The sequence below is a fragment of the Anoplopoma fimbria genome, chromosome 4 (genome assembly GCF_027596085.1).
Source record: "Anoplopoma fimbria isolate UVic2021 breed Golden Eagle Sablefish chromosome 4, Afim_UVic_2022, whole genome shotgun sequence".
Classification (NCBI taxonomy): domain Eukaryota; kingdom Metazoa; phylum Chordata; class Actinopteri; order Perciformes; family Anoplopomatidae; genus Anoplopoma; species Anoplopoma fimbria.
Genome location: NC_072452.1, coordinates 19124329 through 19139735, shown reverse-complemented (window position 1 = coordinate 19139735; position 15407 = coordinate 19124329). Strand labels below are relative to the sequence as shown.

The 15407-nt window shown below is 41.2% G+C and overlaps 1 protein-coding gene across 1 annotated transcript; it reads left to right on the top strand.

The window, feature by feature from the left end:
* The first annotated feature begins 2952 nt into the window (after nt 1-2952).
* Nucleotides 2953-15068, top strand: LOC129090327 (rab11 family-interacting protein 1). The gene is given in 7 exon segments (XM_054597944.1): nt 2953-3332; nt 5485-5729; nt 5732-6016; nt 6874-7465; nt 8123-10561; nt 11820-11952; nt 13802-15068. Coding segments are annotated over 7 exon segments (4335 nt in total). The 3' UTR covers nt 14063-15068.
* Nucleotides 15069-15407: the final 339 nt, after the last annotated feature.

The following is a 15407-nucleotide window of genomic DNA, read 5'->3' as shown; positions in this document are numbered from 1 at the left end:
ATGTGTTAAGTTTTAAAAAGAGAAGTGCATAAAACTCTCCATTGAGCTTAAATTCAGCTTCCCTTGGGTTGAAAGAAGTTTTGGTCAAGGCTGATTTCAGGATATGCAATTGAAAAAAAAGAGACGTGCGTCATATTGCAGAAATCCTAACATCTGCAAAGGTTAAAAGAGGTCTCCTAAATTTGTTTAAAATGCTGTAAATGTCAGCGATATATAATGCTGGTGAGGGTATGCTAATGATTAAAATGCAGATTTGCATAAAAAAAACCCACAGTGGAGTGAAATCAAGAAGACAGTTTCTATTTAATGATCATTTTTGCACTTTCTTTGCTATGTCAGATTATTTTATTCATCTTGACGCAAAAAGTCTTCAACTGCCTGGTAGATTCATGCTTTTTCTACCATCATTATTTTTTTTTCCTCAGTGAGAAGACTTTTTTTACGCAGGATGAATGAATGTTGCCATATAATAATATAATAATGCCTTAAACTTGATTCAAGACCTCCACAGTATAAAGTGTTGAAGCTTTTATGTGTTATCAGTCATGTCATCACAATGTGGGTTGTCGCTGTCTTCTTCATAATGACAGAGAATATCCACGTCTATAATAATTATCTGTTGACCCAAGTGGAAGAAAAAACGAGCACTTCTTTCTTATTTGCACTTTTATGCATCTCGTTGTGGCTGAAGCTGCCCGACACTGAGGAGTCCTTAGAATTTAACCACTTTTATTCTTTGACTTTGTATTTATTCTATTTGGTACTCGATCACTTCACTTCACGACACCTTTTTCTACGTTTTGAATGTACCAGATTTATTAGGTCAGTTTGCCACGTCGACAGTGCTGTGTAAATGTGTAATATAAAGTACAGTATTGTGTGAGGTGTTCCTGAAATACCGCGTCTCTCTCATAAAAAGCCAAGTAGGAAAGTGCCACAGAAACCTTGAACAGTCGGATTCTGTCGTTGTGTTGTTGTTCTGGATGTGAGCGTTTATTTGTATTTACTCCCTCAAAGTGGCTGTTATCAACACTGTGAAACATCAGTAGGATTTTTACAAATCTAATAGCTTCTGTTGTTTTTTATTTATAATAAATAAAACAAGCACTGAAGCTGAAAGCTTACACTGGAGATGATCTTTCTATTTTCTGTTATAACTGTAATGCAATTTGTCAAAATTGTTATTATTCTAGACTTTTTTTTTTCTGAAAGATATAAGAGGAAGGGAAGTTTTTATTTACAGTGCAGTTTTATTTTCAGATTGTGATATATATATATAGGAATATTATTACTGAGGTATTCATATTTTAATATTATATTGGGTGGAGAAGGAGCTCATTTTATTTCTGTAACAGCACCGCATTATATTTATTACATTCAAAGCAGCTAGTAAGTAAAGCTGTCAGATAATGTTGTGGAGTAGCATAAAAAGAAAGTACCAGTAGTAAAGTACCAGTGCATCAAAACTGTACTTACGAGTACTTAAGTAAATGTACTTAGTTACTCTCCTCTGTTTGTTAGACAGCGCCTGCAAGGGATTCTACAGAAATTCGCCAAATCCAACTAAACAAGTGGAATTAGCAAATACCAAATTTAAGGTAAACAAAACATGATGCAAATATGTTTAACAAATATATAGAAAAATATAGAAATATATATTCTTCAGTTTTGAACCCGTAAGTGAAGGTGGGAGCTGCGGTCACACTAAAGACCCCCAGCTGTCACAAAAAAATGTTGTCGACTCTCCCTAAAGCAAAAAAACAAAAACTACTTTTTCACAAAGCTTAGCCTATAAATACAATTAGCCAAATGGATTTAAGTGGATTTAAACTAGCAGCTGCCTCAGTGTTACTGCAGACAGTTCATTGGATCAGATGGAGGCTGATGTGGTTTATTAGTTTAGAAAGAAATAACAGGATATGACTGCATCACCTCCACCTGACAGTCTTCAATATGTTTTTGTAGTTGATGCTCTCCTTTGTGCCAATTCTTCTCATCCTGAACTGTCACTGATCTCCACCAGGTGGCGCTGTAGCTGCAAGAAAGACAGAAACCTGATGAAGTTCATCAATAAAAGATGGTCTCCAGACAATATCGATTAAGGGCTGTACTGTAATTTGAAGTGAATGTACAAGTCTACCCACGAGGGGTAGAGCACCTAAATGTGCATAAACAATACAATGATTGCTCAGCCTTACTGGTGTATTAATGCTTGATAAAAAAAATCTATTTTAATTAATTAATCAGCTTTCATTTTTCAATCAATTTAATAGTTCTATTCATTTGTCTTTATGTGGTTTTCATGTTGCCTCTTTATTTTTGCCCCCACCAATCCACCACGTGGGACGTTGATCCAGAGGTTTGGTTGGAAACAATCATTCTCCAAAACAAAGATTTTGACAGATTTTGTTTTTTCCTTCCACACACTTGACTGACTTCATCTCCTGCTGTTTATGCTGCTGAATCCCCGTCCTCTCCACGTGTCCCCCCCTCTCTGCTGACAGCAGCCTGTGTCTGGTACAGCGTTTGGGTGTTTCTCTTTAACTCTGCGGCATCTCTCTGGCTGTATGCGGGCCTGCTGCTCTGGAGGAGGGCGGGTCGCGAGCGCAACCAGCAGATCCCCGGACAGTGAACTGACTGATGCGACATGTAGGAGAGCTGTTTTGGGGGGAGTGGGAGTGATTCCAGCACACTGTGGTTTGCATTGATTGGATTTAGGAGAGCTTCTAGCTGGAGGCAGGCCCTGCTATGCTGCTGTCTGCACACTGACCTCGGGTAAACCCTCTGAGGACTTTGGAGATATTCTGCAGAGGTGGTGTGTTTTTCTCCCTTTTTGCGCAGCGCGTAAACTTGGCGCATCACCAAAAGGTTGGATGATCTCCAAATGAACTGCCGGGACTGAGTGAGGACTACGACTAACAAAGGACACAGAGGCAGCTCGTTGTTGCAAAGATGATGTCACTTATAGATCTGGACGATGATCAGCGATGGGTGCCCACTCATGTGAACATCACCGTCCTCCGAGCCAGAGGGTTGCGCACCAAGGGCAAGCACGGCAGCCGATACCTCTACACCAGCATCCAGGTGGGGAAGGAGAAGTACACCACCGGGCTGGTGGAGAAGGCGGAGGTGCCCGAGTGGAACGAGGAGTGCTGCTTCGAGCTGCTCCCCGGGATCCTGGAGGAGGGAGGCCGGGGAGACTACCCCCCTCTGAGCGGAGACCTGGTCCTCACGGTCATGCACCGGGTCCTGATAGGACTGGACGTGTTCCTCGGGCAGACCATCATTCCTCTGGATAAGATATTTCAGGAGGGGATGTGTCCTCGAGATGAGTATGTTGTGTTTCTATAATAATAATAATAATAATAATAATAATAATAATAATAATGAAGGCTGCATGATAAACCATGTCAGTCCACTGCTCACACAGGAGACAGAAGAGATGTGGGATGTTGTTGTGTGTGTCAGACAGAGCCCATGGTTGAAAAAAGTACTCATAGACATTTTACTGAAGTAAAAGTAGCAATACAACAGTGTAGACATACTCTGTTACAAGAAAAAGTCTTGCATTCAAGATCTTTCTTAAGAAATAGCATATACTTTAAGTACCAAAAGTACATATGCAGAATGGAACCTTCCAGATTCATATTACTGGATAGTTATTAGTGATGCATTAATGCATAATCCTGATGGTAAATGGTTCATTTCAACTACTTTAGACTGAGTAATTTAATACATCATGATGTTTTATTTGATTTGATTTATTATTAGTAATCGAAATCAGAGTAACAAGTAACTAAAGCTGTAAAATACATGTAGTGGATTACACAATATTGACTTCTACAATGTAGTGGTGTAGAAGTAGCCTAAAATGAAATTACTCAGGTAATGTACAAGTACCAAAAAACTGTAATTAAGTATTTGAGTAAATGTATTTACATTTATTCCACCACTATTGTTAGGTTATTTAGTAAACTGTGCAGGCAAATGACAAGCAGCTTTAGTTCTTAATTTAAATGATATTATTATGATATATAATTAATCCAGTATTTTATTATTGGTTTAGTTTTCTCCCCTCACCTGCTTTGATGATCTCTGCATTGTGATTATCCACCGTGGTGTTTTTACAACCCAAACAACACAGCAGCTGATAAAAGAGAGGGTGAGAGTTGAACAATGAAATGAGATTTGTTTTTTTGCAAAGACGACAGAAAACTGCTGAAGCTTGAACCCTAAATGCATACAGGCTCATTAAATGCGGGGCTTCTAGTCTGAGGCGGTTCCCACAATGCACTGCAAATCAACAAGATGAGATGCAGTTTCCAAAGTGGAACAAGTGATTCTAGCCAGAAAGCCACCATCTTTAATGCACATCCTCCATATATAGTACTAAACCATCTAGTTTACTGTTTACACAGAAGGTAGAAGAGATGTGTCATGCTTTTTTGTCAGACTGGGACACATTAAATCAACCTAAAGCACCAAAAGTAAAAGCACTCATTATGCAGAATGGAAGTTTTAGAATCATATCTTTGATGTGACTGGATTATAATTAGTGATGCAATAATGTGAGCATCACTTTAATGTTGGAGGTGATAAAGGTGGGGATAGTTTCATCATCTTTTGGAAATCTGTCAAAGTGGATTGGTGAACTTGGTATCAATGCACTGATATAAATAGAACAAGGATGTGAGGAGGAGTGACAGATTCTCTTCTGTTTTGAGAACTGCAGGGAAGGGGAAATATAAAAAAACAAAAAAAACATTTTGGGACGTGCCCATGATAATTAACTATGATTGAAAATGTGTAGTTTTGTTCTGTGCTTTGTGGTTTAGGTTCCCAAAGTGAGTTAGGATGTGAATTCAGTTCACATACTTATTTTACTCTACTAGTGCATCTTGAAAATAGCTTTGAGTCTCTTGTATTTTGCCTGATTGTGAGTTTTTGACAGGTGACGCAACGGGACTGACCACTAATATGTGAAACATCTCAACTAAAGCAATACAGCACATCTGGCTTTAATTGTGGGCTCTCCGCCCTCTCTACGCTCAGTGAAACTCACTGAATTCCTGCTGTTAGTTTTGGCTCTACAACACTTTCTCTGGTCCACTCAAAGGATTTAGGAGGCAGGAACAGAGGGAGGATTTCATTGGTTGACTCTTGATACAGTATTGTCTCTTACAGGCACATACCTCGAGGATTTTTGGGTTGTGATTTCCTTCTCCGAGGCTAGTAAAAACAGTTTGTTGTCAAAGATTATGAGTACAATCCCCCGAGCAGTATTTCCAGATTATGTAATATTTGGAAAGCTTTGCCAAAAGGAAATCAATGTTTTTTGCTGCTGCTTGTTTTGTCACAGGGAATGGCCAGATTACACATTCAACCTCTGATTTTTGCTTTATAAAGATAGCAGCACGCTTCAGTAACGTGTTTATAAAAAGCAGTGATATAAGACCAACTGTCCCTTTTCTTTTGTGGCTCCAGATGGTTCAAGCTCAACTCTAAGGCGGGCAGAAAGGAGAAGGAACGTGGTGAACTTCAGGTTACAGTTCAGTTTACTCGCAACAACATGACGGCCAGCATGTTCGACCTCACCATAAAGGACAAACCTCGCTCTGCCTTTGGTAAGCTCAAGGACCGCGTCACAGGGAGGAAGAGGGGGGACATGGAGTCGTCCTCGGCCATCGTGCCGGGCCGCTACGCCGCCCTGTCGGGAAACCTGGGACAACCTTTGGAGAGGAGGGGGGCGGAGGGCCGGCAGAGCAACGAGATGTGGAGATAGCTGAAGAGAAGAGGAGCAAGGTGAAAGATTTCTTCAAAGGGAGGCTGCGCAAGTCGTCCGACACCAGGTCATGCTCGTCCCTGGCCTCAGAGAGCAGTGTGTCCTCGATGGCCAGTGATAACCCCGGGCCTCCGCCCAGCCTGGATCTGATGTCGGACCCTCCCAGCTCTCCCATCTACACTAGCAAAGTGAGGGTGGACACCCATTACGGAGAGACAGATTTAGCTAAAAAAGGTAGGCCTTGGCTTTATTTACATGTGCCTGACACGAAGGCTGGTGACTGTTTTCATTGAGGCCTGCTGATAAATCACATTCCCATAGTGTTTCAAGGCAAACGTGGGCCACCTCTGTGGAAAGTAGGACAACCTTTACAAACATCATTAAAAAACTAGAAATAAAGCATTAATCTTCAGGGATAATTTGCAGGCGGATTATTCCACATGTTCAATATTTAATGAGCATGGCAAGTATTTTAGGCCCTTATATTATTAAACCAATCACGAAACAAGAGGGTCATGATCTAGGTAGCTTATCACCTCTAATGAGCAATGAAATCTAGCTAGCAACCACATTAAAGTAGCTAAGGGTCGGCAGAAGATGTCTAGACTGGCTGCCTGCACAAGAAACAAAAGGAGAGGGAGAGACCTCGTAATGACTTACAGTATAATATATTTCTATACTTTTCCCTGGTGGTCTGAATAAGTTGCCAAATGTGTCTATAGTTGCTTTTTAGAAATATAGTAGCTAAGAGGGTCTGAAAAGGTCCTAAATCTAGCAAAAATGTTGCTTAAAGTGTAACACTGGCTGGATGTGTAATAAGCAAATGTTTGCCAGCATGTTGGCTTAAACAGCGTCAAACATATATGATAGGGTCATGTTGTGTTAAAGCACTACCCCAAAGTGGTTTGGTTACAGTTGTTACTGCTTTAAGGCAAATAGTATGAAAGGAAACTGAAAGCAAGAAATTGATTATCATCTTCCTGAATAGAGAGATCTAATAACTTTTTGCAGATTTACATCTGATTGCATAAATAAACGTTGAAATGTTTTATTTTGGTTTTCGTAACGCAGTTCTTCTTTCCCTCCGTCAGTGCTCACCAGCCAGCACACCACAAAGGTTCTCACACACAAGCGAGCCTTCAGCGATGAAGCCAGTAAGATCACGACGGCCTTCCCTCGACCAAATCTTGCAGTGGAGTCTCTGAAAGGTCAAACCATGACTCAGTCCAAGTCTTCTTTGTGTATAAATGGCAGCCACGTCTACGACTCCGAGCCGTCGACTCCAAGGTGCTCAGGAGCCCATCAGTCCAAGCTGGTCCTGCTGGAGAAGTGCTCCCCGCTGTCTCGATCCCTGCAGAACCTCACCAAGGACAGAGGTTCCTCTGCAGAGGGCCGACGTTGGTCCTTCGACAAGACGAAGAAAGAGGAAAAGGAGGAAGGAAAGGAAGCTCAGGCATCGTCTCCTCCAAATCAGCAAGGGGGTCGCCCTGGGCAGGCGGAGATGCCGGTTGTCTCGTCTGCTGCCGTTTCACCCGACAAAGGGAGGAAGCTAAGAAAGACGTTATTCTCTGGAGGGAGGAGTGATTCTTTGCCGGCTAAGTCGGACCTGAACCAGGCTGGTTCGACATCTGAGGGGAAGCTCAGAGGCTGGTTTGGCTCCGGTGAATCCCAGAACAAGCCAAGGTGAGTCGGGGTCTGCTTACAGACTTTCCTCTGGGCTCCACAGGGTTTTATTAATGCACTTTATATTGAGGCACAAGGGAGTTCTGCATTCAGCCGGATGTGCTGAGTCCAGTGTTTGCTCTGCTCCATGCTCATCAGAAAATCTGATAGATTTACTTCATAGTATACTCCATATTACGACCATGCTGTGTCATCATCTCATACTATATTTTCCCTCAAATGGCACTCAAGCATTTCCATTATCTTGATCAACGTGTGTCTACGTTTCTCTCTATCAAAACTGCAACATCACGGTGGTTTAGAAAAATTGCAAGGTTGCAGGAAGGATGTGAAGAAAAATCATTCCACGTTGTGCGAGCTCACCCAGCTGATAAGCTGCCAGCGCAGATGGTCTTGAATGGCTACAATGCATTTTATTTATTTTTGCTTGATTATTTTGCAAAATGTGCTCTGCTTTTTTTTAATTAAGTTACTGTTTTCATAATTCTTTCATTTGGCCCGTTTATATCTACTGATGTTAGTGGAGTTTTTAAGGTAACCGAAATGTCACCTAACTTTTTGGTTGTCTTCTCTGTTTGTGTAAGAAAGATGTTCCCCATTTGGTAAGGTGGCACATCATTAACTAAGAGGACTATTGTGCCCTATTTTCCTCTACAGGCTGGAAGTTTCTCCTAAGGTAGAAAGCAGCTCAGACGTTCCCCCTCCCCTCCCTCCTCGCTCCCCCGTACCCTCTCAGTGCTCACCTCCCTCTGCCTCCCCCTCCGGCCATGTCTCACCTGACGATTGCAATCACACCAATCCCTTCACCCACTCTCCCTCTCCCACCTCCACCCCGATCTCCCCCTCCAACCCTTTCCCCTCATATATGCAGCGCAACCCCTTTTTTGAGGATCTCATAGCAGAAGAGTCTCAGAGGTCCCCACCTTTTGGCTCCTCACCCTTTCATTACACCACTCTGCCCTCCCAACCCTGCGCTCCCAGCCCTGCTCATGATGTTAAAGCTACAAATATGGCTTACATAAAGCGGGAGCGCCCCAGGCCGGTAGCTAGACAGGTATCACTACCTGCGTTATTACCCAAAGCAGCTACACCTAACCCCTCCGCCCCTCGCTCCATGTCAGAGAGTGCAGGAGAGTCGGACGACTCGTTTGACGCCTTTGCCTCCAGCAGGCTTAACTCACCTAAAAGGAGTCTTCCTCAGAAGCAGCTGAGAACCAGTCCAACTTCATCTAATAGACCAAGTTATCTTCCAGTTAATAACAGCACAAATAATAATGCACAAGAGCTGCAAACATGCGAGGAGGAGCCTCCACCTTTGCCTCCACGGAAACTGTTACGAACTTCGGTGAACGAGATTTACTCTCATGGCTGGCTGCACAGAGGTCAAGAGCTGGCCGTCCATAAAGAAGCCTACCTGCTCTCGCAGACGGGCGTGGCCTCGCTGCAGCGTGGAAGAGAGGGAGAAAGCAAAAGAAACAGTGTATCTCCAGACCCTCACAGCTGCAGCGAGACCTCCGACTCCCTCAGCGTTCCCTCTCAGCCATGCACAAATGTTACTTCACCTGGATTCGTGTCAGAAGAAAAGCTCAAAAAGTTCAAATATGAACCTCTGGAGGATCAAACCGACCACTGGGGAGGGATGTTGTTTGAGCAGGACTTGTATGGACGCATGTGCAGAGGAAACTACGGACAACCCAAAGTAAATCGTTTATCGTTGAGCGCTGAAGAAACTGCTGGAAATAAGATCACATCTATGAACTCAGGACCTAAAATATGTCTTAATAGTGAGACATATGTTGCAGATATTTTGAATATGCCACTTACTACTTCCTCAAAGTCAGATGCAAAAGCACTTGATGTTACAACCTCTCCAGCAGAGGAGGCGGAGTCTTATCCACCTGAAACCACATGCATCAACAATAATGTGTCCTTCTCATTTACCTTAGAGGATCTGAACATGAATGTGAATAACTCAGACTTTGATTTCATAGATTCAGATGGCTCTTCTCAGTCAGAGGTAGTTGACGCTCTCAAAGGCATCAAGAGTTTTGGTGGGACTTTTCCACAACAGACAGAAGCTTCACAGATAGCTGCTTACCATGTAGAGACAGCGACCATGCCTGAGGATGTGTTCACCTTAAAGGACACCTACATACCTGAGATGAACTCTTCCTTTGAAATACCTGCTTCCTCTAACAAACTGTACAAAGTCTCTCCAGTTTGCAAAGAAAACTGTGAACTAGATAATGTGGCGTCGAATTGTTCCTCTGGGGTGAACAGTAGAGAGATCGCTGCTTTCTCGTCACAAAATCAAACATCTGATGCAGCCAATTTTGGAACTGAAACCAGTGAAGTTTTATCAAGAAGTTTAGGGGATTTAAAAAAGACACAAAATGACTTTGACGGTAATGGAAATCCACAAACTAAAACAGGCTCACTAAACCAGAAGGAGACATTTCCTGGTGTGGTGAGTGCACGTTTCAGACCAAAAGGAGTCTCCCGACAGAACAGCAGCGGCAGCCTGAGCAACCACAGCAAAGGTGGAGACGGAGAATTCGAACAGTTCTTGTCCCTCGTTCAAAACATTTCAGAAGTCAGCGAAGGACCTTTGTCATACGCGCCCTCCAAATCAGCTCTTTCGTCCTTAATGGCACTAGTAGATAACACCACATATCCCGATGGTCCCAACACTACATCACTGATATCTTCAAAAGACGACACAACAGTATCAGGGAAACCCTCTGATATCACTTTTGAAGACCTTCACGCTCAGGTAGCACCAAACTCCAGAACCCCATCAAAGTCAAAGATTGGGCAATCTTTGCAGGAACAATCATCCTCCTCCATCCCGCACGCAATCTCCCTGTCAGCTGACGCTCAGGCTGCGCTCCACCCTACCCCTGTCTGTTGCCCCTCCATACATACCTCAAGCATGGGGCCCAGCACCGCTCTGGCTCTTGCCCCCTACACCTCCTCCTCCTCTACCTCCTCCTACTCCACCACCTCCACCACTGACCGGCCCCTGGTCGATGCACGGCACTCACTTTTGCCTGAGGAGACTCAGCCAGCTAGCAGCCTGCCCCGTCAGGAGAGCAGGTGAGAATCCTCACACTAGGATTTGACATGTGTAGCTGTAGTAGATCTCCACATTCACTACCAAAACACGTAATGGTTTTTATTTTGTTGCTCTGGTTGCTTTGTTTACTGTTGGCCCGGCTTGATGTTGAATGCTTTTTTATAAGTTATGTTTTTACATCCAACATGGTTGGATGATACCTGCTGCCTTGTTCTTGGCTTTGCTTCATATTTATGTTATTCATCTCATTATTCAGCGTCTTGTCAGCTTTTGTACGTGTGATGCTTTTCTTACACTTTGTTCTGCCCTAAATTCAGTTACTTTTGCTGCTATTTTGACCACCTGATACACCATGTCCAGATATCTAGAAGTACTACTCTTTGTATTTTCCTTATATTATATCACTAGAATTTGTCATCTTGTTCAGAGGTTATGTTGAAGAATTGTGATTGCAGACGTTTTGCTCAAAAGCAGCAGAAATAGAGGGCAATACTTATAATAAGTGTATTCTTAGGAATTACTAGAGGACAGTCAGAAGTGGCAATCCTGGCTAGAGAGGATAAAATGTTTCAGGGCATTCAGAGTTAGAACGGACATGCATTCGTCCAAGGAAATAAATAATTACTGGTTTATGTTGTTGATGTATGGACAGTCTTTTTGTTTATACTATATTTACAACAGATACAGGTGAGAAAACGTCATATTTAGAATATTTGTGCTTTTATCATGTTTGTTGGTTTAGAAACAAACGGACAAATGACCATAGAGTTACTTAATTATGACTTTAATTATATAATTCTTCACTTTAATTATCCACTTTTAGAGTGCATCAACAATAAAAGAAACAAGAGAAACTTCTTTCTAATGCGATATCAAAGTGGCTTTGATTCTAGTTTTTATTCTAATTTCTCTTTCTAAACATTCCCTTGCTGTTGTTGTTCTTGTTGCTGTTGTTGCTGTTGTTGTGGTTGTATAAGTCAACCCTGTGTTTCCCCCAAGATAATACCTTGTCACTTGCATTTTAGCAGATTTCCTGTTTAAACTTGACTGATATGGCTGCAGTTTTTAATGCTCAAATAAGTTTTTCCTCCATATTGCTCACTGCTTCTTCACAGAGTCCTTTAGATTTTCTGATCTGCTTTGAAGTGTGTGTTACTTTCAAAAATAACTGAAATACAGTAACTTACCATCACTTGACCACACAAGATTAGTCATGTCATGCACTTCATAGTGAACATACTGTGTTGAAATACGAGTGCTGACCTCTTTACTTTGCAGAACTCATCCAGTGAAGCCGTTGACCTCCAGTCAATCGGAGAAGAAGGACGGTCGTTCTGTTCTGGAGAAGCTGAAATCAACCATCAACCCTGGACGCTGCGCCCAGCAGGTCGCTGCAGAACCTGAGAGTCCGGTACAGTGAAACAAAAACACAACTACACCTTTTAAAATCTTCCATATACAGTATAAAAATAATATATAACTCTACAGACACACCTAGTCTTACTAATGCGGCTAGAATATACAATTTTTATGCTTTCTTGCAATATTTCAAACTTAACTGAAAAAACACATTTTGCATCAGATTCATGTATTGCCCATATTCTTGGTTGTGGATGTGCATGCAGTTTGCAGACCTTGTGATTGAGTATTATGACTGCCATGAAGGAAATAAGTCACACATGACGGTGTGCAGCTGCAAACTACCGGCTCCCTTTTAGACTGAGGTTACTTTTAACACGAGGGAGATAAATGCTGATCCCATTAATTCTTTGGCCCAGTTAAGAGTTTTCAGGTCGTAAAAAACAAGGTTTCCAGCCTTCCTCAGTAAGACGTTGGTCTGTTTCTGTAACAGTATGTCAAAGAATAAGGTGATTCTGATGCTGTCAGGGGAAAATCAATAGCAGGTCAGTTTAACCTGAAAATAAACAAAAGTGTAAAGCTGTTTACCACCTTTAACTATTGTACTTCCTAAGATATGAACTGTTTTTTCTTTTAAGGGGATCTCTATTACACATTCCTGTAATTGTGTCTGATGGGATTTAAACTGCAGTGGGAAATTATAGATCACAGCCCTCAGTGTTATTGTTTTATAGGATAACACAACAAAACTGTGTTCCTACAGTAATTTCTTGATTTGAGCTGGTGTGCAGACTACCATTACAGTTTGTCATGTCACGTATCAATAAATGGCAATCAGGCTCTAAAAAATCACAGTCAATTTTTAAGATATAGCCTGTGTGAGTGTCACTTTGTGCAAACAGCAGAATAATTAAATTATTAACATGTCATACTAAATCACAGAAAGCCATTAGGTCCACAGACTATTTCACGCTTCTGTGAGCTTTTATTAACAGTAGCAATCGATGTTAACAATCACACTGCGGGACGGGAGCATAGACGACTTCATGTTTCCTGTGACTTACTTCATATGTTACCCTCTGCAAAACCACAAGATATGCCATAATAAGCCATTTAATATCCATTTAATAGTAATAAACCAGTTATTTTAATCACAGTTTTAGGTTAAAGGAAAAGTTTGAGATTTTGAGAAATAAGCTTATTTGCTTTCATGCAGAGTTAGATGAGAAAATGTATACGACCCAGTATGTTTTATATGAAACCACAGCCAAGAGACAGTTAGCTTTGTTTAGTGTAACTTAGCATAAATGCTATAAACAGAACTCTCTCCAACTGTACAAAAACTGAAGTGTACCTTTGGATCGAAGCAGGTTTCCTCCTGCTTCCATCTTTATGCTAAGATAGCTGTCTCTTGGCTGTAGCTTCATATTGAATGGACGGATATGAGAGTGGTATTGTTCTTCCTCTTGGCTAGACAGTGGATACGCATATTTCACTAAATGACAAACTATTCCTTAAACTGTGACATTTTACAGCCAGGTTTGCACACATAAACAAGATACGGCTTGCAGAATCAGTAATCTCTTTTAAATTACTTCTTAAAACTCATTTTTACAGACTTATTTTTTATTATTTGTAGTTTGTTCTTATTGTATTTATGTGTTTTATCGTTTCAGCTATTGTTGACACTGTTTCATCGGTGTTTAAATTCGATCCTATTTTGTTTTGCTTTTGTTTGGCTTTCTGTTGTTATATTGCCCTGCTTCTACTTTTCTTTGTCCGTCAAAGCACTTTGTAAAATCTGTTGTAAAAGGTGCTATATAAATAAAAGTTATTGTTATTAATATATACACTCATGCATCTATAATGCATCCATACTGTTCCGGTTCCCTCTCCTGTAGGAGGTGCCAGTGGACAACTCGGCCCAGTACCAGCACCTGACCAACATGGAGCTGATCTCGCTGCTGCTGCAGCAGGAGATGGACATGCAGAAGCAGGAGGCGGCCTCCGAGCGGCAGGCGGCGCAGCTTCACAAATGTGAGACGGAGCTGAAGAAGGTCAAGTTACAGGTTCGAGACCTGGAGGACTACATAGATAATCTCTTACTGCGGATCATGGAGCAGACACCAACGCTGCTTCAAGTTCGGAATAGACACAAGTGACGACAGTGTGAGTGTGTGTGCTGCACATGACGTATGATCCTGCAGAATACTGTTTCCTCCAGAGTGGGTGCAAAAAAACGGTTATTATTTAAGATTGGGAATCGCTATTCTAGAGACAGTGACATTCAAACTGATGCTCCACGAAATCTGATCTCACAAACACCCAGGTTTTTCTCACTGCTAATACTGCCTTGTTGACGTAGACACAATATTACCCAACATGCATGCTGGTTACTATCCCAATTTGGCACGAACAGAAAACTGAATAAATACGAGCTTCCATCAAAACAAAATGATAATTTTACTCATGCTTTGTAGAATAATTAAAGGTAGTCAGCTGTTGTCAATTTAAACTTTAATCTCACTGCTTTCACACATGCATAAAATAATATACAGGCTTGAGAAAATAATTTTCACTTTGTGGATTAAAGAAGTTCCTCTGTCAAAATATGCTGTTAGCTCAAGTAACTTTGAAATTACAGCTGTTAAAGTGCAAATAATGTCATGTTGACACAAGGTTTTCATCTCAAACTGTTTCATGAAAAGCCAAGGTTAACTTGAGGTAAGTGCATATTTTCAAATAGAATTTAAGAAACTCTACAAAAAAGAAGCAAGATCTCATAAAATGTGAATACTTTAAAAAGAGACGTTTCTGCATTAACATCTTTCTATGATAGGCAAAAAACAATATTCACGTTTGAGCTTGAAAAGACTAAAAACGATGAAGACTCATTATTTGTGTTTTGTTTCTTTGTTTTCATTTAAAAAAAAATGTTGTTAATATATTGTTATTTTTTTTCCCTTCTGAATTTTGTGTTTGTTGAAATACTAACATTTTACTGTAGAAATAACAGCATCAATGCAATAGATAAGATTATTATAAGTTATTTCTATAAAATACTTTTGTGATGATAATATATTATCTAATGCCACTCTAGTACCACTGTAGCTACTTGCAATGCTTTACATGACCGCAGTACTGTACTGTATGAAAATAAAATACACCTGAGCCACAGTTTCTGTTTCCTGTGTTGTTGTTTTTTCTCTGATCAGACAGAAACTAAACATCCTGCACAATGATGATGAGTATGTATGATAAGCTCTGCACTGCTCATGTCTGTCCACTAGAGGGCGCTCCTAACACAGTTTGGGTGGAGACCTGCTGGTTCAGCGTGGACCTTGTCCTCGGCTACTCAAAGAGATTTTAATCAATCTGATTCATTAGAGATAATATTGCTGTCGATTGAGTCCATTGCATTTATAACACATGCTGACAGGCCGTCCTTGCACTGTGGGCCACTCTGCTTCACTGGTCTCCCTCTCAGCTTTGATTTCAGTGAAATGC